We start from the raw sequence: 24210 nt of genomic DNA, 5'->3' as shown, positions 1-24210 counted from the left end.
GGTGAAAACCCTGGGTGCCGACTTTAATCCGAACGGTAGTGGCGTCCCTGAACCACGAACCTGAGGAACTTCCTGTGCCTTTTTAGAATGGGGATGTGGAAGTAAGCATCCTCCAGGTCCAACGACGATAGGAAGTCGCCTTCCTCCAGCTGTCCCAGCACGTGCTGGAGGGTGACCATCCTGAATTTCTGCGCCTTGATGGATTTGTTTAACCGACGCAGGTCCAGGATGGGGCGCCAACCGCCGTCTTCTTTCTGACGAAAAGGTACCTTGAGTACACTCCGGAGCCCCGGGGACGAGCTCGATGGCACCTTTTTTGAGCATCGCCTTTACCTCCAACAGCAGTTGAGGGACGCGATTCTCCTTCCTGGCCACGGGAGGAATGCGAGGGCACTTCTTTTGGAATTCCAGCGAGTGCCCGTTGGCCATGGTGTCCAGCACCCAACGGTCGGTGGAGATGGACTCCCACACGCTGACGAACTTCGTCAGCCGGCCTCCCACCGAGGTGCTTCGGTGGGGGCCCAACGACACGGCCGGGTCAGTCTTTCGAGGAGGCCTTGCCGCCTTGGCCTCCTTGACGACGACGGCAGGATCCCCTTGCTTGCCGCAACCTCTGTAGGCCTCCTGGGAAGAGGAGCGGGCCGCCTGGCGGTAAGCGGAGGAGCCACCACTGGATCCTTTGGAGGCACCCTGTCTGCCTCCGGGGCTCCGAAAGGGCCGACGCTGCTGAAGCACCCCAAGGGCCCGGGCGGTCTCCGAATCGTTCTTGATGGCCTGTAGAGACTTATCCACCGCCTTACCAAAGAGGTTGTTGCCGTCAAACGGCATGTCCAACACCCTGGTCTGGACGTCCTGACGAAAGTCTGTCGCCTTGAGCCATCCCCGTCGTTGGAGGCAAACTCTGTTGCCTAGTTGGCGAAATCCGGTATCGGCGATGTCCGTTGCCACCGTTATGGCGTGATCCGACGCCACCTCGCCCTCCTGCAGAATTTCTAGGGCCTCCGCCCTTTTGTCATCAGGCAGGAAGTCTAGCAGGGGAGCTATTTTGAACCAGAGCTCCCTGTCGTAGCGGGCCACGATTGCTAAGGCATTGGCCACCTTAATTGTCGTCGCCAACGACATGACTCGTCGTCCCATAGAGTCCAACTTCTTGCCCTCGCTGTCTGGCGGGGAAGTGGAAGTTGAAGCCGCCTTGCCCGCTGCCCTCTTCTTAGCCGCTGCCGAGACTATAGAGTCCGGCGTGGGCTGGGCCCTGAGGCACAGGGGGGAGGCATTGGGGACTCAGTACTTCTTTTTGTACCTGTCCCTCTTGGCGGGTGTCGTGGCAGGTTTCTTGAGGACCGCAAGCCCCTCGTCCCAGATGTCGTTGAGTAAAGGCACTGCGAGGGTAGTCTTCCTCTTAGCCTCTCGTTGTTGGTACAGAAACCCCTCCTTTTTCTGTTCTTCAGGGCAGATCTGGAAGAGCTTGGATGCCCTGGTTATCATGGCGTGGAAAAAGCCAACCTCGTCGGCTGGGGACGCCCACAGTGGGGTGACGGGATGTCTGCTGTGTCATCGCCGCCGTCATCGTCCGATCCCGACGCCATATCCGTCGCCGTATCTTCTCCCGGCGAGGGGGGGGGGGATGAGGGGTCCACCGGTCTCGCAGGCACGAAGGGCAGAGCGGGGTGTACTCTCCTCCGCTTGTTCGGAGGGCTTCTCGACGGGCCTGGTTCTGGCTCCTCCGTCGGGGTGCGTGGTAATCTCATCCTTATCTCGGTACATAAGGATTGGATTGCCAACAAAATGGCTGCCGAGCTATCCTGGGGCTCGGGCAATGGCTGCGACGGACGGAATGGCCGCTCCATTGGGCCCTGTTCGTCGTTGCCATCTTCAATCACGTCAGCAGGGACCGTCCCCTGGGATCGAACCTTCTCGAACCTCTCGTTGAGGTTTCTGAACCTCTCTTTGAGGCCTATGGACCTTTCGTTGAGGCCCTGCTCTGTCTCCACCAGTTCCTCCTCAAAGGCTGATTCCGAGTCTGTAATGGCCATCGGGGGCCCCCCCCCCTTTTCGGCCTGGGGCTTCATGGGGGTCTTAGCGATGGGCTGGAAAGAGGATTCCCTCCGAGGCGGCAGGGATACTCTGGGCCCAGAGGCCGTTTCCATTGGCGTAGTCTCAGCCGGCTCCGCCAGGGTCGCAGCGACCACTTCGGTAGAGGCCTTAGTCGGGAGGATCAAAGCCCTCACCACCTTAGGTGCGTCCTGGGCCTTCGCCTTGGGGGAAGGATCAGCACCTCGCTCCCCCTTCGCGATCGACCGGGTCCGCTCCAGCGGCTTACCCGGGTTCTCAGACTTCCTCTTCCCAGAACCAGAGCACTGGCTCGTGGTCGAACGTGCCGGGGAAGTAGCGCCCTGCTTGGCAACCGAAGAGCCCGACCTTTCGGCGCTCCCGGAGCCCGCGGACTCGCAGTGCTTGGCCTTCTGTTGGGCCCCCGTCACCGGGGCGCCCTCAAAGGACTTAGAAGCCCGCTCAGACTTCTTTGCCTTCTCACTTGCTGTGCCTTTCTCCAGCCAGGTGGCGAGGCGGGAACGACGATCTTGTTTGGTCCGCTCCGAAAGGTTCTTGCAGAACGCACAGTCCTTCTCCACGTGCGTCTTGTCCCCATGGAGGCAGAGGCATCGCGAATGCTCGTCCTCCTTGAAAACGTTATATAATCCGCATCCAGGGCAGTTCCTGAACAGCTTGGATCCAGGCGTCGAGCTCCCCTTGTCCTGGGCCATGTCCGTTGAGGTAGGCCGCATATCTTCCGGAATCCTCCAGAGGTGTAAACTCAATGAAAACTTCACCCTTGAGGGGGCGTAGAAGAATTCCGAAACGGGTCCCCGTTATTAGAAGTAGAAGCGGTGGAGCTTGAGGCTCGATTAAATCGAAAAAATGAGAAATCTCCTGAAAAAGCGTGAAAACGCAGCAAAAAAACTCGAGAGCTAAACACGAGGACTCTCAACACTTGAGCGTGCGGTAAAAATCTGAGGATGGCTGCCGGAGGCAGGGCTTAGGGAGAGGGCAGTCATTGGCTGGGGGCAGCATGACCCGGAGATCAGTGATTGGTTACCACTAAGAAAGACAGATCAGAAACGAAACTGATACTGATTTTTTCTTTACCGAGGATTCCCAGCCTGACGGGGAATATTCATGAGCATGTGAATCCATGCCAGACCCCATGCTGGAGAAATTGTGGTTTTATTGAACAAGGCAAATCTTGTTATTTGGTTGTAGGCCTATCAGAAGGAGGCAATCCAGACGAGGGATGTTCCCAAAATCTCAAAGCTCACAATGGTTGAGTAAGACAAAATGGTATAATGTACTACCTGCTGATGGGAAATCCAGTAGAATTAAATGTTCAGAATGGTCTTCATAGAACTTACTCTCTGATGTCAACTACAGTATCATAGTGGTCTGAAGACAAACTGTTGGTCGTGCTAACAGATTTTTCCATGATTTGACGTTGAAGTTATCAGGATACCTCTCTTCATAAGATCTTTGCATGAATTTGGAAGTTTAATAAAGGTTAATGTTTGGATAAATTATTAATTACTGGCTGTGACCTTTAGGTTGGGGGAGACTAATTCTATTGCATGTCAGTTACAGTGTTGTGTGCAAAGTGATCCACTTACGAAAGTTAACAAAGCCAAGGCAAGCATGTTGATTTAGTCACTGATGCAATTGGTTGGGCATGGCAGTGTAAGAGTATGTGAACCCTTAGTGCTTTTGATCATTTAAGTGAGGAGGCGTTGCAGAGCCAAAGTCATTTTGGGTAAGAATAGCCGCAGGACATCAATGGCAGCGACCCGAAGTAGACAACCAATTTGAAATGTACATTTTTCTAATTTTCTGCAGGAAAAAATGAGGTTCATCATGGATTTGTTTTTAAGAATGTATAATGATTACCATTTGTCTGTTCTGGTCCAGTGATTTGTCTATTGAATTCTAGGGATTTCAGGTGTTACATGAAGCTTTCTTTTCATGCAAAGGACTCTTCGCCTTAGGCGAACCGGTTTGTTTCAGCATGTAACTACCCATTCTTTCCATCTAATTTATGTGGAAGTATGTACTAAGAACCACTTATGTACAGTAGTGTGTTAAAAGGCTGGCTCTTACACAGCTGCTCAGAACATTTAAATCTATAAGATTGAGCAAGTAGTCTGTCAAAGCACTAGTAGTTATACTTGATAAGATACTCCAGCACAGAATGGAGCCTAAAGAAAATTCCCATAGCTTGACATAAAACTACCCTAAACAGCAGAGTTCAGTTCTGTCCCAGAAGCAGACCAAGTACAAAAAAGGACTAATTTTGGTATTAAGTAAGGGAAAGTTTGGTTTCCTTTTCGTGTAAAGAAATGGGATTCTGCATCACTGTAAATATCTAGAACCAAACAAGCAGCTAAAGATTGCTCTTACTGAAATCTGCTTGGTAATATTCCTGTGTGGACCAGGTTTCAACCCATTTGACATTTTGAAACCCTTTTCTTGTGTGCAGGTGCAAAGTAATCTCTATTCATGAGACTAGATGATTACCTAGAGCTTCAGTTCTTAATGGAGGCTGGAAAAACAGGGTGCTCGTTAATGTTACATGTTGCTACCTCACACAGGAGGCCTTGTATAGGCGAGAACATGCTTAAAGTACAACACATCCTTCTCTACACCTGAATATCTCTGTCAATAGTCTGCCAGTGCCCAAGTACGTTGAGTAAACAAGTCCAAACACTTACTTTAAAAGTTCATCTCTTTCAGTCTTGCGGGCAAAAACAATGTCACTGCATTTATTTTGGAACTTCACTAGGATTTCAGTCAGTTCATTGTAAAACTATGGGGAAAGAAAAAACATTTCTTAATTCTGCGGCATCAAAAAATATTTATGGTCAATATTTACTTTTGGGTTTTTACTTCCCGGAATGAATGCAATCACAGATTTCATTTAATAACCATAGGAACCGTAATCATAACATTTGTTATGTGCTATTCCCATTCCTCCATAACATCGGGATATTCGCTCGCAAAAGGTAATCTATCTACAACACTCAGCACAGTGCAATGTTCTTGCCCATCCCAGATCCCTTACCCATCCTCTAATGTCCTATTAGTCCTCTGAGCATGAAGTCCAAGTTAGTTATCGCTGGTAACTTTTTCAATTTGATATTCCTCCCACGTATTCCTCATCTTAATGTAATTATCTTCTCCAGCTTTGCTGCTTCAATTTTTTTTTTCAACAGAGGGCGCGGTGTACAGTGTCGTTGAGTCAATGTCCCTCGAGGGACTCCGTTCGACATCAGTAGAAGTAGCGCACCCAGTGCCCTTTGGCTTCAGTTCTGTTTTTTCCCCTTTTGAAGATGAATAAGCCGGCGTACCCTAGACCATAGGCTCCCAGAAAGCACAAAGTGTAAGAACACGTAAGTGGGGTAGGCTGGGAGGGGCGATGAGGAATATGTGGGAGGAACATCCAATCGAAAGAACATTACCAGGGGTAAGTAACTTGTTCTTCAAATGGATTGTGTCCTACCACGTATTCCTCATCTTATGAAAGACTCCCAAAGCAGTAATAATTTGGAGGCAGGAGTACCAATTAAATTTAGATCTAATCATGGATCAAATGGGGGGCGGCTTTTGCTAAATGTCCTCCCTGACTGGAAGATGAATCCAGACAATGTCTTATAAATGTATGGATAGACTACCAAGTGGCCGCTGAACAAATGTCACTGATTGGGACACCTCTGAAGAGCAGCAGAGGTTGCCATGCCCCTTGTCGAATGTGCCCTTAAGCCTTCCGGTGGGTCCTTGCCCGCTAATCTGTAGCATTGGCCAATAGCCAGGATGATCCATCTGGATAGTGTGTGTTTAGTAACCGCAAGGCCCAATTTGGGACCAGTATAGCCAATAAATAGTTGATCATCTTGGTGAAATGTAGCCATCCTGGAAACATACAAACAGAACCCTTTTTGGGTCCAGTATATGTAGCCTCTCCTCTTCCTCTCCTGGATGAGGTGGATGATCAAAGGTTGGCAAGGTAACTGTGTGACAAGTGGAAGTCGGAGACTACCTTCAGTAAAAAAGAAGGCTTTACCTCGAGAATAGCTTTGTCTTTCTTAAACATTGTATGTTGAGGTTTGCAACAAAGAGCCTGCAACTCGCTTACCCTGCGGGCAGTAGTTATTGCAATAAGCAACATGGTTTTTAATGTCAAGAGTCTTACAAGACATGAGTGAAAGGGCTCAGAGGGAATATATGTTAAAAACTTTAACACAAGATTGAGGTCCTGTACAGGTACATTGAATGTAATTGGTGGGTATACATTAGTAAGGCCTTTTGAGAATTGGACAATCAGCGGGATCTTAAAATATGAACCCTCCTCAGGATGAGCACTTGAAAATGGAAAGCGCTGCTAGCTAACCCTTAATAGTTCCAATCTGGAGCCCCAAATTTGCCAAATCTAACAGAAAGGAAAGCACCGTAGGTGTTTCACACAGAAATGGATCCACATTCTTATCCCTACACGAGTTTCTGAACTTGTTCCAATGGCACAAAGATTTAGTTGCTGGCCTTCAGGCCGAAAGCAAAATCTCCATTAAGTCATCCGGGAGGTCCCATTCCTTGTATCTCAGCCTTTCAGAAACCATGCGTGAAGGCTGAGTGTCTTGACCTCTGGATGGAGAACCCGACCTTCCTCTTGCGAAAGAAAATCATCTCTTTGTGGAAGACTTAATGGAGGGCAGATGGATAAGTCCAGAAGGTCCTGGTATCACGCCCTCATGGCCCAATCTGGAGCAATTTGGATCATGGATTTCCCGAACTTTCTCAACCTCTTGATCACAAGAGCAATGACTGGGACTGGAGGAAATGCATACAGGAGAGGAAAATCCCAGTCCACCACAAATGAGTCGCCGAGAACAGTACTGTTCGCACTTCCGGATGATAATGGTCGTGAACAGATCCACTTGGAGGAGTTCCCCCAAAGGGTAAAGATCTCTTGAAGGACTTCCTGAGCTAGTTCCCCACTTGTGGGAGACTCTGCTCTGCCTGGTCAAAGCATCCACTGCAGTGTTCGGCTCTACGTCTAGGTGAACTGCCGATAGAGTGGTTCCTTCTTGTATTGCCCAGAGCTGCATTGCCTCTCTGCACAGTGGTAGTGACCCTACACCTCCTCTCTTGTTGAGGTAGAACATGGCCATTGTGTTGTCCGTCATTATCAGGACATTCTTTCCCCATACAGAGGGCAGGATGGCGTTCAGCACTGGTCTGATTTCCCTCAGCTCCAAAAGGTTGCTGTGTAGTTTGGACTCCGATGGAGGCCAACGACCAGTGATTGTCAGATCGCTGGTATGGGCTCCCCACCCTGTGAGGGAGGCGTCTGTCACTACTGTTATCTCCGGCCATGGTTGCCAAAAAGATTCTCCCTTGATAATATTATCTTTGCAAGCCCACCACAGAAGGTCCTGCGCAACTGTCCAGAACTTGCAGGTGGTCCGACATCTTGTCTGAGAGCTGTGACCACTGAATCCTGAGAGCCCATTGGAGAGATCTCATTCTCAGGCGAGCCTCTGGCACCAGGAAAATGCAGGATGCCATGAGACCGAGCAACCTCAGAAAATCGAAGGCCGGAAGATACTGAGCACTGTGGAATTTGGTAAACATCTGCAGAATGTGTTGAGCTCTCGCCTAGGGTGGCGAGGCTTTCCCCAAGGAAGTATCAAGGACTGCTCCAATAAACTGGAGTCTTTGGGATGGCATCACGTGGGACTTCTTTAAATTGAGGGAGAAACTCAGTCTGTGGAGCGAGTGGCAGGTTGCGATGAGCTGTTCCCGGGCTTGCTCGGGTGGATGAGCCCTGATCAGCCAATCCCCCCTCTCCTGAGACTCTCTGCCATCACCAACATCAACTTGGTGAAGTGCAGAAAGTTGTCAGAGAAGGGACAGCGAGGTTCAGCGCAAGGACTAACCAATTTGTTGTGGTTTGGATGGGCTGCAGGCGAATGCAGTAGTGGAAACATGCCAAGTTGCCACTAAATGATTATTGCAAGGGGGGTTTGTTGCAAACACACTGCGCACAAATAATATGAAAGTTAATTAGTATGTAATTTGATCAGAAAGGTAGTGCAGCCTGACATGTGTTTCGAGCAACTGGCTCTTCTACTGAGGCTGAAATCTAGACTTCACTTTGTGATCACCATTAATTGGTGTGTGATTGATTCAAACTTTATAAACGTGGGCTCCTGTGATTTGCAGTTGCAAGGCAGTCATAACATTTAAGAAGTTTCAATGGACCCGTAGAGCCAGATCCTGCTGGCCCTGTGTTTCCTGCTTTTAATGGTCCATAGAGCCAGCTCCTGCGCTACAGACACAGCCGAAACGCTGCAGGTCCATTGAAACTTCTCGCATGTTACACCTGCCTTGCAACTGCAAATCACAGGAGCCCACGTTTATAAACTTTAAATCAATCACACACCAATTAATGGTGATCACAAAGGGAAGTCCAGATTTCAGCCTCAGTAGAAGAGCCAGTTGCTCGAAACACGTGTCAGGCTGCACTACCTTTCTGATTAAATTACAAACTAATTAACTTTCATATTGTTTGTGTGCACAGTGTGTTTGCAACAAACCCAACTTGGTCAAGACCCTCGGGCGGAAGTCAGCCCGAATGGCAGAACTCAAAACTAAAAATGAGAACCGCCAACTCGGAACCTCAGGCACTTTGTGCTTGAGATGGATTGGCACATGAAAGTAAGCATCCTGACAGTCCAATGATACCAACCAGTCTTGGAGTTGGAGAGCCTGAAGGATCTGAGAAAGAATAACGATCTTGAACTTGTCCTTCCTGAGGAAATAGTTTAAGTTTAAGTCCAAGATGGGTCTCAATCCTCTATCCTTTTTACGGATTAGAAAATACAGGGAGTACCAACCCTTGTTCCTCTCCTACGCTACAGGTACATGGTCTATCACCTTTCTCTAGCAAGGTCAAGATTTCCTGCACAAGGAGCGGATCTGGAATTTTGGCATAGTTGTTTCCCGGTGGATGATACTAAGGTCTTTTTTAAAAATGAAGGCAGTAACCGTTTCCAATGCCCAAGCGTCTGAAGTAATGGCCGCCATTCATTCAGCTACTGAGTAAGTCTGCCACCCACAGGGTCTTGTGGGTCAAGGCCTCAGAGTGGTTTGGGCTGATTTAGCACCTCTCCCTTGTCCCCCACGAGGGATTCTCTGACCCTTTTGACTGGCTTGTCCTCTTCCAATTGAGAAGTAGAATCGAAAGGACTTACGCCTCCAAGAAGATGAGCCTGAATAGGGTTTTTGAGGTTGCCTAATGGCGACGCTAAGGCTGCCTCCTTTGAGGTCTGCAGCTTCTCCAAACTCTCATCCGCCTTGCTGCCAAAAAACCTTCAGCATGTTGACTAGTCTTGCCTGCACATCCGGTGCAAACCCTGAGTTCCTCAACCACACAAATCTACGTAATACTGTGCTAGCAGCCATGGATCTGATGATGCCGTCTGCAGTATCCAAACCTGACTGGAGACATTCACTCATTGCCTCTTTACCATCCTTAATGATTGCCAGCAAGCCATCTCTTTCTTCACCTTCCGGGATGTGTTCAGCCACCATAGCAACACAGTCCCACAGGGTAAACGTAAAACTAGACAATGTGCAAGTCACATTAATTGATTTAAGAGCCATACTATGCACAGTGAAAACTTTTCGTGCCCAGGCATTCACTCTTGTCATCCCTGTCAGGAGGGATGGATATGCTGACTGCCTATTTGACGTAGCTGCCTGAACCACCAAGCTTTGAGGTGTGGGATGCTTGTTAAGATATTCCGGGTCACTGCTGAAAGGTCTGTACTTCCTTGTGAAGTTATTTACTGCAGTCGCAGTTTCCGGGGTATCCCAACTAGCAGGGATTTTTTTTCTGTAGTGCCATGTGGAAAGGTAAAATTGGGTCTGAGGACCCTAGTCCAAGATGTCAGTCATATCATTGTGCTCAAATGATTGAGTAGGCCTACTCCATCCCATACATTCAATAACCTTCCCCATACATTTTCTGTAGGATGAGTCAGCATGCTCAGAGGGGTCAGGCCTGCCAAACTAACATTGGCGAGGTATCTACGCCACTAGCTGACTGGAGATTATCATACAAATCTCTTAGCCTGGACTCGTCAGATACAATCACTGGCAGATTGGGGGTACCAAACTGTAAGCCAAAAGGCTTGTATTGTCATCAGAGGGTTGATCTTCCTCATACATAGCTGACAGACTGAAAATAGTCTTTTTTAGGTAAAGGCTTGTAAACCTTATCTTGGCCTGTTAATGGCTTCAACAATGTCTAAGTAGTTGTCAAAGTCGTCTGCTTCAAAACCAGTGTCGGTTTAGTCGGCAACCTCGATTTTGGTGTGGACGGCTCTGCCGCTGATGGATTCAGCGAAAATGAAGATCGACGCCTTGTGCTTCTTCGATGGAACCCTAGATGGATAGGTTCTCGACTCAAAGCTCTCAATGATTTTGTGTCAGATCGATAACTTTCTCGATGCAACACAGATTTTAAGCTCGGCTTTGACAATTTAGTCTTCGACTTCCCCTAGTCATCCTTATGCGGAGTAATTGGGGCATGGCTCTTTTGCTTTTCATTCGAGGGGGTTGAGGCCGCAGTCTCAAAGATTCACATAATCTCACTACAAAATGCTTCCCACTTAGCAGGGGAATCGGATTTCGTAGGACACCCGATTACCTCAGTCGAGGAATTACTGGAGATCGACGAAGGTAATCTACGCTGCCTCTTCTTGGCCTTCTTAGAGGAAGACGACGAAGAGTGGCCCGATCAACCCCTCGATCGGTACCTCGCGCCTTGAAACACTTGTGTATAGGCGCGTTACAAATGCCATATCATACCTTTTTGATTTTTTGCATCGGAAAGAATCCTTCGACTCATCTGTTTTTCTCCCTCTTCGAAGGTGACTGCGACACTAACCTCCCTACCGCCAATTTACCTCTACGCTCCCTGAGAGCCTTCTCAGTCACTGCGTGACAGGAACCACAGTCAGCGGTACGGTGTCCGGAGCCCAGACACCACAGACACACACGGTGGGGGTCGGTGATCGACATTTTCGACCTGCAGTCCTGGTACTTTTTGAAACTAGACTTGGGAGTCCAGTGAGTCGAAGAAGACATTTTTTAACGAAAATCTTTCACTGAAGCGAGCCGTAATTCACTCGAAGCGTTAGCTCGGAAAAACAGAACTGAAGCAAACAGGCGCAGCATGCGCTACTTATACTGATAACGGAGGCCCTTGAGGGACATTGACTCGACGACACTGCACACAGGGCTCTTGGTCAAAAAAAAAAAATTCTGAAGCAGCAAAGCTGGAGAAGATACTTATCTTAAGATGAGGAATACGTGCGAGGACGCAATCCTTTCGAAAGGGACACTTTATATGCTGTTTTCAGACACTGCACATTTTTAATGGGCTCATTCCCGTCAGTCTCAGATTCAGAACATTCCTGTGCTCACAAATACTCCGATGCTGACCAACACAATTAGTGTTATGGGTATCTAGGTGATTTTCTGGAACTCATCTGCACCCTGTGTGCAACTCTTAGGAGGTCCATTAATTAAAGCTGCTATGATGGTTAAAAGCACTAGCCGTTTTGCAACCTACATATGGCTTGGAAGTCGTAAACTGAAACAGACAGTAGGTATACCGCTTTTCACAGGTCTGCATGACCATGCAGTACCCCAACAGACTCGCAAAGATGACAAAAAGCTGCAAAGCCATGCCATACACCTATGTCCAACATCAGTGCATACACCAATGGCCGTTTGTGCCCAATGCTTTCACAGGTCTAATGCAGCTACCAGTCACAACACATCCTCAAAGACGGAGTTAATAGTGGCGGGACTCCCTTTCTCCTGCGCACCTCCTCTTTTCTTATTTCCGAATCTGACCAGCAGCCTGGATCCTGGTTTGTCGAGGAACCAACTGCGGGGTTCCCATTTGTTTGTAAGAATTGTGGGGATGACAAACTCTGGATCAGTTGGGCGCTGGTAGGGTGTGATGGTCCAATGGTCGCTCTTGAGCGATTTGATCAATTATATGGTCCAGTCAGGTCATAGTCATTAATGAGTTTATTTTTGGTTAGTTAGCACCAAAGAAAACATTGTAGAAATTAATGGCACGTTTTTGACATGGTAACTCGCTACACAGCCGACGCGTGTTTCAACCTAAGTCTTTTTCAAGGCTGTGATTTGGTGATGTTGTGAAGTGCACCATGAAGTGACATAGTGATACCCATTGTTATTTATAACATATATATTCCATTCAATATGCATGTATTCAATAATAGTTTCAGTAATGAGGATTGGAAGCACATTGTGACAACAGATTGGTAATTAGCAAAACCCGTGATCGTGAGTGGTGGTGACGGGGTGAATAGCAGGACAAAACATATAACAGTTGATAGTTACATTTAGGCATGACGAGATGTATATTTACAGTTAAAGTAAAATTGAAGCAGAGTAACAGACAATGTACCAAGGGAGACAAAGGAAAAGGAGAGTCAATTAGTTGCGTCAAGGGCCAAAAGAATTTGGTATGACAGCCTAGTTGAAGAAATGTAGAAGAAGCAGAGTCTTACCCAATTGAGTTAAGGAGTGGGCTTCAAAATACTGTAAGCTGGTCCTCCTAGATAAGGGCGCCAGGGCGGCTGGATAGCCGATCTGAAAGGTAGGTAGATAGGGTTCTCAGCAGGGATGGGACCCATGGACGAGTGGCGGATATTAGATAGATATCAAGCGGGAGAGGTAAGGGTGCTAGGTTGTAGCAATAAGGCAGGAGGCCGGGGAGGGACGTCTATGAGGGGGCGTCTGATGGGAGGCTTACCGTAGGCCGGGTCGGCGAGTTCGTGGCGTGCGAGCGTTTTCAGAAATCTGCGTGCTGTGGATCACCCCTACTTGCAGGAATTTATAAGAGCATGGCGCAGATTGGTTGGTTCATCGAGCGGTGTGATTGGTCTGAAAGGCCGTCCCGCGGGTTGGGAACCTATCATGGATTACGTCACAGGGGTGAAATTAGAATATAGGGGAATTGCCCAGAATAAGCCTGATCAGGATTGGTACATGGAAGGAAGTTACAACAATTGTGTCCATAATGCATGTGTAGGCAGAAACTCACAGGTTTATGTACGAATGATTACAGGAAAACATGGAAACATGGTCACTATTTAATCCAAAAGTAACGGCATGATATTTGCATATCAGCTTTGCTTCTTTCTGGCGTAGTTGTAGTTCTCCATCTCTGCCCCTTATGTCGGTTGCAATTTTCTCCAGTCCCACGAAGGTGAGGTCTTCCTTGTTGTCCCACTGGTTTTCTACCTGCCAGTGTAATGCCAGTGGATATTTGGTGTCCTGGGAATGTAGGGAATTGAGATGTTCCCTGATCCTTGTTCCGAGTTCGCTTTTAGTACTCCCAATATATTTGCGATTACATACACAGTTAATAGCATAAACCACAAATTTGGATCTACAGTTGATGTATTCTCTGATTGTATGTGTGTCACTGGTACTGAAAGTCTTGGTCGTCGTAGCGAATTTGCACATGGAGCAGTTGCCACACTTGTAGAAGCCCACTGGTTTGTTGCTGGTGAGCCAGTTGCCATCAGTTTTTGGAATAGGCGCCATGAATGATGGGCTAAGGATGTTTTTGAGTGTTCTGGCCTTGGTATAGGTTAGGATTGGCTTGTCTGGGATCCATGCCTTAATATCTTCATCTATTGATAAGATATGCCAATGTCTCTTCAGAATCTTCTGTACTTGATATCTATCTAATATCCGCAACTCGTCCATGGGTCCCATCCCTGCTGAGAACCCTATCTACCTACCTTTCAGATCGGCTATCCAGCCCCCCTGGCGCCCTTATCTCGGAGGACCAGCTTACAGTATTTTGAAGCCCACTCCTTAACTTAATTGGGTAAGACTCCGCTTCTTCTACATTTCTTCAACTAGGCTGTCATACCAAATTCTTTTGGCCCTTGACGCAACTAATTGACTCTCCTTTCCTTTGTCTCCCTTGGTACATTGTCTCTTACTCTGCTTCAATTTTACTTTAACTGTAACTATACATCTCGTCATGCCTAAATGTAACTATCAACTGTTATATGTTTTGTCCTGCTATTCACCCTGTCACCACCACTCACGATCACAGGTTTTGCTAATTACCAATCTGTTGTCACAATGTGCTTCCAATCCTCATTACTGAAACTATTATTGAATACATGCATATTGAATGGAATATATATGTTATAAATAACAATGGGTATCACTGTCACTTCATGGTGCACTTCACAACATCACCAAATCACAGCCTTGAAAAAGACTTGGGTTGAAACGCGCGTCGGCTGTGTAGCGAGTTACCATGTCAAAAACTTGCCATTAATTTCTACAATGATGTTTTCTTTGGTGCTAACTAACCAAAAATAAACTCATTAATGACTATGACCTGACTGGACCATATAATTGATCAAATCGCTCAAGAGCGACCATTGGACCATCACACCCTACCCGCGCCCAACTGATCCAGAGTTTGTCATCCCCACCATCCTCAAAGACCACTATTAAAGCTTACCATGCTGGCCCTTACCAAGACAGGAAAGTCAATTTCCAAACCCAGTGACAAACCATCCCACTGTGGATTATTCACCAGTGCACTACATTTCTCAATCAAACTTTGCACATCTAGAGAGTCAAAACATTTTAGAGGTAGGAACAAGATTTAGTTGACCATGAAGAAAGCAAATCAAAAATGCATGCCCACAAAGTTTTGGCTGGATTCGCACTTCCGAAGACAATGCACTAGATGGTCAGGGGTCCCCGGGCATTGGGATTCTGCAGCTCTGGAAAGTCACAGCAAGACAGGGGTTGTTCCAAAATGAAGCTCGTCTTAAGGCTAGTTGGTCCTACCAAAGGGAGGGGGGGGGGGGAAGAGTCCCTTGCGGGTTTTCGTAGTCTAAACAAAAGCAGGGTCAGCACAGCTGTAGGGCTTCACCGGACACTTTGTGATCCAGGAGGGTGCTGCTGGCATCTCTTCATGTCTTCTTAATCAGATGTTGTCCTACAGTGGTCGACTTTGCCTCTAGTCCCAAAAACCTCGCCTTTTAAGCAAGTTCCCATTCATTCACAGCCCTAGGCTGTCAATCACCCAGCCAGGGTGGGAGATCCTCCCGGAGAGCCAGACGGCCAATCAGAACTGGTTTCACTCAGGCACACCTAGAGACAAAGGACAGGGAAGTTCGGGACACTCCTTCACTTCCTGCCTTTGCAGACATACTGGAGCCTGGGCGGGCTTCAAAGGTAAAGGCCCGGCAAAGGCAAAATGCACAAAGGACTCAAACCCGATTCAAACAGAGTAAAAGACCAGAAAGAACTAACGGACAAGAAATGGAAAAAAACATAAGACAGGGGCCATTTTGGGAAAATGGACACCCTTGGGTGCTGTACTGCAGCTGAGAAATCAGCCTGCAGGTACATGGCACAAAGGTACTAAAAAAGAAACCACTGCCACCTGTCATTCAAGTTAGTGTAAAAATAAATTACATGAGAAGTGGGATAAGGAGTAACCCCATCCAACACCCCACATAGGGTGGTGGGTGCTAGACCCACAAAAGAGAAGGTAAGACAAAAGTAATCTTACTATTCTTGGGAACAATAGTTCACCCAAGAACATGTATTTAAACACTAAGGGAGTTTTCTGTGGCACTGCACAGAAGGTGCAGTGTGTCACCATACAAAAAGCAGATGCCCATGGAGTTTACCAGACCCATTAAACAGTAGGAAACACAATCCTAGTCAGAAAAAACACAGTACGGGAAGAAGTCCCACTCAGGAGTAAAAATTCAAAAGCCCAGCCTGGGCGGGCTTCAAAGGTAAAGGCCCGGCAAAGGCAAAATGCACAAAGGACTCAAACCCGATTCAAACAGAGTAAAAGACCAGAAAGAACTAACGGACAAGAAATGGAAAAAAACATAAGACAGGGGCCATTTTGGGAAAATGGACACCCTTGGGTGCTGTACTGCAGCTGAGAAATCAGCCTGCAGGTACATGGCACAAAGGTACTAAAAAAGAAACCACTGCCACCTGTCATTCAAGTTAGTGTAAAAATAAATTACATGAGAAGTGGGATAAGGAGTAACCCCATCCAACACCCCACATAGGGTGGTGGGTGCTAGACCCACAAAAGAGAAGGTAAGACAAAAGTAATCTTACTATTCTTGGGAACAATAGTTCACCCAAGAACATGTATTTAAACATTAAGAGACGTCTAAGGGAGTTTTCTGTGGCACTGCACAGAAGGTGCAGTGTGTCACCATACAAAAAGCAGATGCCCATGGAGTTTACCAGACCCATTAAACAGTAGGAAACACAATCCTAGTCAGAAAAACACAGTACGGGAAGAAGTCCCACTCAGGAGTAAAAATTCAAAAGCCCAGAGTCCAGCAAAACAGCTGTGGGTGTCTAAGGTTAAAGGGAATTGGCACAGAAAAGAAAATTCTCCCCAACAAGGCCGAAACATGTTTGGGGATGCTTGTGGTCTTGTGCAGAAGGGATGCGACCTAGAAGTTTGGGCTGGACTGCAACTTTTGGGGTGGGACCAAGCCTGATTTGCATACGTCATTCCCCTATTGTAATGGCTTGGCAGGCAAAGAACCATGGTCTGGAGGGTTGCCCAGAACAATACCTGGATGCCTCTTGAGGTCTTGCTTGTGCAATACAAAATACAATGCCAGAAATTAAGATTCATTTTAAATACTTCCAGCCACCACCTCTTGTTATCCCATATTAAACATGCCAGAACAAGTACAATACCCCCAAACATTGAAGGGAGAAAAAATAAATTAAAAAATGACAATCAAAAACATTACTCACCATAGTGGCTACTGTAGTCCTAGTCCACTTTCCTTCATACTATTGGGTTATTGCTCCCTACCGGATGGTTGCAAAGCATCTTGCATATAAGCATTCATTCAAAAGATTGAGGCTGGGCGTCCAAGCACTTACACCCACAACCTATCCTACTCAACCCATGGCACATGCCTTCGGCCCTGCTCGCAAATCGTTTTATTACAGCACATGAGGACACTTTTTTTTTTTAAAAAGGTTGGTGAACGGAGGAAAGGGGATTATGTACGAGTGCAGGAGTCGCTGTTGAGCAACGTGTTCTTACTACTAGATACCATACACATTCCCCCCCCCACTTCTGGGACATTATTAAGCACACTACTAAAATGATTGACGAGGATGATAAAAACAGGACCTAGCAAATAACTCAGCCAAAGAGGTTGTGCAGAATGGCTTGACCAAGTAAGACATGCATCCAGAAATGGGAATCAATGTAATATTGTGTGCAGAAGGTGAGGAGTAGCCCTTGTCACCACTGTGCATATCTTCTACAGGGGCTGTGTCGTAGGAGAACAAAGGATGCTGATTTAGACCTAACCAGATGAGTTGGCCCCAAGAGGCTTCCAGTGAGTCTAGCAGTGCAAACTGCAGTCGATTCCATTGAGTGATGGAGATCTTCAATATTCTAAAACACAGATGGCTACCACCATAGGCACAAAATGGGGTGAGAGCCTAGTATCCGTTGCCTTTTCCTTGTACAATGATGCCTCTGCTGACATCAAGGATGTGAAGGATTCGGTCCGTGTCAGACTCCAGATTCAGGAAGAGAACTGGAGGATTTACTTTCTGATCCATGTGAAATGTAAAGGTGCGAGGATGGGTTCTGAGAACCACCTTGTCAGTGTAGAAAAGCAAGAAAGGGGATGCACAGAGCCTTGTTCCCAGACACAAACTGTCAGTTGAAGGAGTTGGTTCAAAGGGGTTGTTAGCCAGAGCAGAGAGCATGATGTGGAGACCCCAGGGAAAGGTGGCTGTTTCACCTATAGGAACAGTCAGGTAAGTCAATTGAAATTAATCTTAAATCTTAAAAATTGAGTTAGTAAGAGACCAGGCTGATCCTTCAGAGTCCCTGTAGGCATTGAGGCAGATTGAGAAATATTGCAGGGGTCAAGTTTGATGCAAAACTGAGAAAAAGAGGACAAGAACGAAAACGCTTTATCCACAGATGCCTACAGAGGTTTGATCCACCTTCCCAAACACCAGTTACAAACCCTCATTCTTTCAACTCGTTTTGTAGTGATTTTCTTATGACAGCCTTGATTAGGGCAAGGTTCTCTTGTGCAAGACCAAGCTCTTCAGAACACTAGATTCTCATTGTTGAGCTGTATCTCTAGAATCTGGCTTGGTGGGCAGATTTCAGGAGGCCACCCTAGTTATGATGAACACAGAGCTCTGAAAACTTATCCAAAACCCAATCAAGGTAGGGTTGAGAGCGGTCAAGGCTTAGCCTCGGGCGACTGTGTTGGGACAGGGGGTCCTCAATGAGTCCACACAGTATGTCATACAATAATTCAATTTAGGCTGCCAGTTAAAAACAGGTATTTATTTTGGGCCTCGTGAAGACAGGAAAATGAATCCAAAAGGTAGTATTAAATAATACTTTACAAAAAAAAACATACAATCACCATTAGGTTCCCTTAATATACATTATATGACTTAATCAAGTAAAGCAGGTAAGTAAGCTGGAAGCAGTAAACAATAGGAACCAAATCACAAGAGAAATATCCTAACTTGAGAAGTCCAAGCCCCAAGATGAGTGGGGCCCTTGAGACAAAAAGTCAGTATCTCATCAGTAGGAATTCACTTTAGAACGGATACAACGGGCTTGAGGTGGTGTTAAATTTCAAGCTATTACAATGTTATTCAACAATTTTACAAAAGGAAAAGTAAGTGTTCTCATTGCTTCCAGACCCATGGCTAACCCAGGGGGAGGATATCGGACCAATTTTTGATGACCAAATGTAAGTGGAAAGGAGATAGACAAAGACTTGCTCACAATGTTAGCGTATGGAGGATAGGGGAAGTAAACACTAATGATTATTTAGACCCATGATTCTGATGTTTCCATATGTCTTTGTTAATCATCTAGGGGTCACTGGGTGCCCAATCTTCCGCCTTTAGTTCCAGTTAGAGGTTCAAGAGTTGTGGGCTTGAGGAAACTTCTGGTTGAATGGAAATGCAAGTTGCAACCAGTCAGTGAAGAAAAACAATTCAACGATACAGGCCTACATAGGACACTTCACAGAACAGAAGAAGGCGAGTTCCAGCGACAATCATGGTTTGCAGGTGACGACAGGAGTCCTTCATAGTGATAGCAGCTGTTCCAGGACAGCTTCCCTCGAAGGTAGGAAGCTGAAATTCATGAAGAATGTGACTTCTGTTCCGGACTTCAACTCTGAATGGTGACAGTTTTGGAGAAGGGAGCACACGAGAGAGCTTCTCATTCCACTGGGCAGTCCAGGGGCACCGCCAAAGGTTTTGAAGGGCTAGATGCCCGAGAAGGAGGAGAGACTAGTTGGTGCCACTAGTCAAAGGGCTAAAGCACGGCTCAGGGTCTTCAGAAATCAGAGGGAGGAGCATGGCTTCACCTGGCCAGACACAGAAGGGATGCTGGGCAACTTCACTAGTCTCCCAATCTTCAGCAGGCTGCTCTTACTGGGATTCTTGGCTCCATCGTAGATCTGAAGAAGAGTTTCAGAGGTCCTCCTTTTAGCCGAGATTCAAGCTGAAAGCAAGTCAAAGCCCACCAATGGTAAGGATCTGCCATCCTTCACAGTCTGTAGTTGTCCAATCGGGGTCAACTATTAGTTTCGCATCTTCCCCAGAAGCAGAACTTCGGGCACCAAGACTGTCGACTGGGAATGGACTGTCCCAGACCCTTTCTGGCCCACGCACACATAAAAAGGCTGAATAGCGCACGAAAGCCGCAGCTTTTCCCGGGCACGTGCATGAACCACATTTAGTAGCTCTACTCTGTAAACACGAAGGTGCACACTAAAAACTAATTCAAACAATGTAAATATTTCTCTGCTGTTACCGGGTAGCGTTTAGGCACAAATAAAAGTAACTAAAAATCCTCTGTGTAAACAGATAGGGCGATACAAAATTATCCCCATTCCACTGTATTATAAGATGTGTGCAATGTTAAAAATACAGCAATAAAAAAGGGAAACAGTTTGCTAATACTGATAAAATGAATGACAAATCTGTTTCCCCATAACATGTGAGCAAAAGGCAAGGCAAGGGAAGTGAAGCTGAAGGATTTACTTCCCTTCAAGAAGTCAGGACAGGATCAAAAACAGCAAAAAGAATGGACTGCCATAGGAAAATATGGAAGGAAAGATGTGAAAAGAAAATATTTAACACTCGGGTGTTAGGGAAGTTTTCTGAAAGTCCTACTGGAAGTAAGCTATCCCAGTGGTTTGCAGATCTGAAACTCTTAGCATCAGTCTGTACTATTATTATTACTAACTCAGGACCTTGGTATATTGGCAGAGCAGTTAGGCTCATCTTAAGAGGAAGATGTGAGCTGTAGTTAAGTATGCTAAACCTTAGCTACACATGCACATCAAAGAAACTCTTACACTTTAATTTAAATACAATTACATAGGTAATATATTTACACACACCAGAATCACTTTAAATACTCAAGACGTTTACACTAGAACACTTCGGAATACTTGAGAATACACGTCAAAGGACACTAACTTTTGTGTTGGTTGACGGTTACATTTGTAGCAACGTTAGAAATGGAAAAGACAATGTTATCGTATTATCGGTTATTAGATGCACCTGTGGCTTTTAACACTTCATCCGGTAATACATTTACTCTGAAAACACATATAGTAAAGTCACTTAAAGAGAGGAAAATGGTTACTTAGTGTAACACTAGCCTGGTTCAAGGTTCTAGAGAGGGTTTCTTCACCAGGTATTAAGTTCCAAAACCGACCCTAGCTAAAGGCAGTTCGGAGAAGGCTCAAAGTCTTGACAAGCAGCTGAATATGAAGAGTTCCTGCAGATTTCTTCCTGTCTCTAGGGTTATGGAAGCTGCAATTTAACAACTAGCAAGGAAGAACTGTGAAAGGACTCAATTGGACACAAGCATCGGCTTGAGTTGGAGGTAAGAGTGGGTGACCCTGGACCCCTCTAGGTGCACTCAAACACTCCAGAGCAACTTCTTGGAATTATGTAAGCAATACCTTTTTCCCCCCACAGTACCTTAGGTTCGGAGAAAATGTTTGTGCTGGTTGCTCCTCAATGCTGCTGCTCTGACCTACGGATTACTTGCAGCACCAACAAATGACACAGATCGCCCGTTCAATCTTCTTCACTTCCTGCAGTCCCACACTCTGATGAGGGGTCTGGGTGAGTTGCATCAGATCTCTGGAGTGTCCTTAAGGGTTCAGCAAAGATTTGAACAGATTCGGCCTTTCCATGATGATGCACTTGAAATGGGCAGCAGGTCTCCTGGTATTGGGGTTCTGCAGCGCTGGAAACTCTTAGGACCTCAGGAGAGGGCTCAATTCAAAGTTAGTCTTGGGACTGGTTGTTCCCACCAGCCAAAGGAAGGAGTCCTCTTCGGAGCTTCTCTGTTGCACAGAAAACTGGGTCAGGACAGCAGTGGTCGCTTCACGGTGTTGCAAAGGGTCTGCAGATGTTGCTGATCATCTTCTTCGGTTACTTCAGCTTCCAGTGGACGACTTGCTTTTCACTCCAGAAGCCTCACCTTTTATATAGTTGCAGCACACACTCTTCTGCAATCTCTCTCAGCATTTTACAAAAAGGGGTGTTTGGCTGTATAATCAGCCCAGCCAAACCCCCTGTGGGAGCTGGTCCTATACAGGCACTCTGTCAGACAAAGGAATGGGTGGGGGAGTTGGGGGGGGGGGGGGTGAAGACTCCTCCCCCACTTCCTGCCTGCACAGACACTCTGGTGCCTAGGTGGGGACACCCAAAGGTTCCTGCCAAAGGCAAAACACACGCACTGACCTCCCCCTCCCAGAATTGTAGAAGGGCTGACAAAAAACAACCACGCTAATAATGGTGAAAAAAGAACAGGGTACTTGGGTGCCCCTATTGTGCACTACCGAGGCTATGGACATAGCCTGTGGTATACAAACTACACAATAGTTGGTAGAACACGTCCACTGCCACCAGCCATAACTAGGAGATTCTCTATGTAGGAGTAGAGATAATGGGGATACTAAGTATCCCTTTGGCAATCCACTTAAGGCGGTTTGCGCCAATCTCTCAGACTATAGCGTCCTTAAGAACTGCAGTTACTCTAGGATATAGAAAAAGCATCTTAAAGGGCCTAAGGGCCCCCCAGCAACACTGCCCACAAGGAGCTGTGTGCTGCAGTAGTAAAAACACAGATGCCTTTAAGAGCTATGGAGCAGACCGACTCCATAGTACAGGTAGAACACAAAGCAAAGAGTTCTAAAAGACAGAGCCCAGAGGAATAAATGAGTGGAAAAATGCTCCACTCTTTCAGGGGTGAAAGAAAAAGGTCCAGAAGTCCAGCAAAAAGTGCTGGGGGTCTCAATAGGAGAGAGGATGAAGCATACAAATTATAAATCTCCCCAACATCGGGTACTAGGCTAACATCAATGGTGGGGAGGGATGGAAAACCGCATAACCCAGGAGAGTGGACATATTCTATACCAAGTAGGAATAAGAATCCAGCAAGAAACACTGAAAATTTCCAGTAGGTCCAAGAATCAGTACCTGTCAGGCCCAGCACGGGGCCATCAAAATGAGTCAGAAACTGGTGCTGTGCCCAAGTCAGTTATTCACCTTAAAGAGGAGTAAAAAAAATAATAAAAAAAAAAAAGGCAAGGTATACTGACTGACCTGCCAAAGTATGTGAAAGGCATCTTACGTTTAACTGTCTCCCTGCCTTTTCCAAGAGACTAAAGGAGGGCTTTTCTTGTTGGCCAGTGTACAAACAGTCCAGGAGCCCACTTGAAGAATCCAATTGACTACTTATCAGCTGAGTTCCAGCTCCCAAGGAGCTTCTGATATTTGACTAATAGTCTACCCTGAGGTTTAATCCCTGTGAGATTAGTGGCCAAAATTTGGATAGACAAATCCCATAGCTATAGAGCCAATCAACTTTGTGTAAACCTGGCTAACCCCTGCTATTTGTTTACATATTGTAATTGGTTATTTATAACGAGCTTAATACACAGAGGTATCTAAGCGCGGACCAAACCTGCCTTGTTCCGCATCGTCTTGCTTCCAAGGCGAGCGTGTTGCCCCTGAGCGATCCTCCCGAGACAAACAGCTATATAACATGGCTGTTGTGTTGTCCGTGTAGATCAGACAGAGTTTGTCACAACAGGGGATACTGTGGGCGTTTGCTCCATCCCTGGCCTTGTGTGTCAGTTGTCTCCCACCAACTCACAAATCCCATTGTGGCTCAAGTAGTATTCTCGGTCATCAGAAGAACAAGTTACTTACCAACTGTAACATTCTTTCGACTGGATGTTCCTCCCACGTATTCCTCATCTTATGATGATTTGTTATTGACAGCTTCGCTGATTCGGGAAAAACATTTCGGCAGAAGGCGCTGTGCTCAAGGTTGTGGCGTCGATTGTCCCTCGACGGGATCCGTACCTTGTCGACATCACTGATGGTATAAGTAACTCGAGCCGCGCCCATTGGCTTCAGTTCTGTTTTTTCGATGAAATATCGGAGGAACACCCAGGCGTGCCTCATGAACGATGCACACTTCGTGAGAGGAAAGTGTAAGAAAACGCAAACTGTACTGTGGGGTAGGTTGGGAGGGGCGATTAGGAATACGTGGGAGGAACATCCAGTCGAAAGAACGTTACAGTTGGTAAGTAACTTGTTCTTCGAATGGATTGTGTCTTCCCACGTATTCCTCATTTTATGATAGACTCCCATAGCAGTGGCAATTTTGGAGGTGGGAGTACTAGATACTGTTTTCATGGACGGAATGAAGTACCGCCTTGGCAAATAATCCCTCATTGGAGGAGGAAGCATCTAAGCAATAATGCTTGATAAAAGTATGCATCTATTTCCATGTTACAGTTGAACAAATATCTGCTGCAGGACCTCCCCTCTTCAGAGCCGCAGAAGTAGCCATCCCCCTAGTGGCATGGGCTCGCAGCCCATCTGTGGGGTCCTTTCCTGCCAATCTGTAGCATTCAATTATAGCCAGAATGATCCAGCGGGATATAGTCTGTTTTTGTCACTGCTAATCCCAATTTATGGGCA

At 46.5% G+C, this 24210-nt stretch overlaps 1 protein-coding gene across 2 annotated transcripts in view; it reads right to left on the bottom strand.

The window, feature by feature from the left end:
- PDCD6IP (programmed cell death 6 interacting protein) overlaps nucleotides 1–24210 on the bottom strand; it is a 1152781-nt gene that overhangs the window by 190679 nt on the left and 937892 nt on the right. For both annotated transcript variants that reach the window (XM_069613187.1, XM_069613188.1), the window contains exon 15: nucleotides 4752–4846. In XM_069613187.1, the coding sequence (XP_069469288.1) occupies nucleotides 4752–4846 (95 nt within the window). The remainder of the gene's footprint in view (nucleotides 1–4751; nucleotides 4847–24210) is intronic.

The sequence above is a fragment of the Ambystoma mexicanum genome, chromosome 5p (assembly GCF_040938575.1).
Source record: "Ambystoma mexicanum isolate Mex_15411 chromosome 5p, UKY_AmexF1_1, whole genome shotgun sequence".
Lineage (NCBI taxonomy): Eukaryota > Metazoa > Chordata > Amphibia > Caudata > Ambystomatidae > Ambystoma > Ambystoma mexicanum.
Note: the sequence above shows the minus strand (reverse complement) of the source record. Positions and strands in the feature narration are given on the sequence as shown.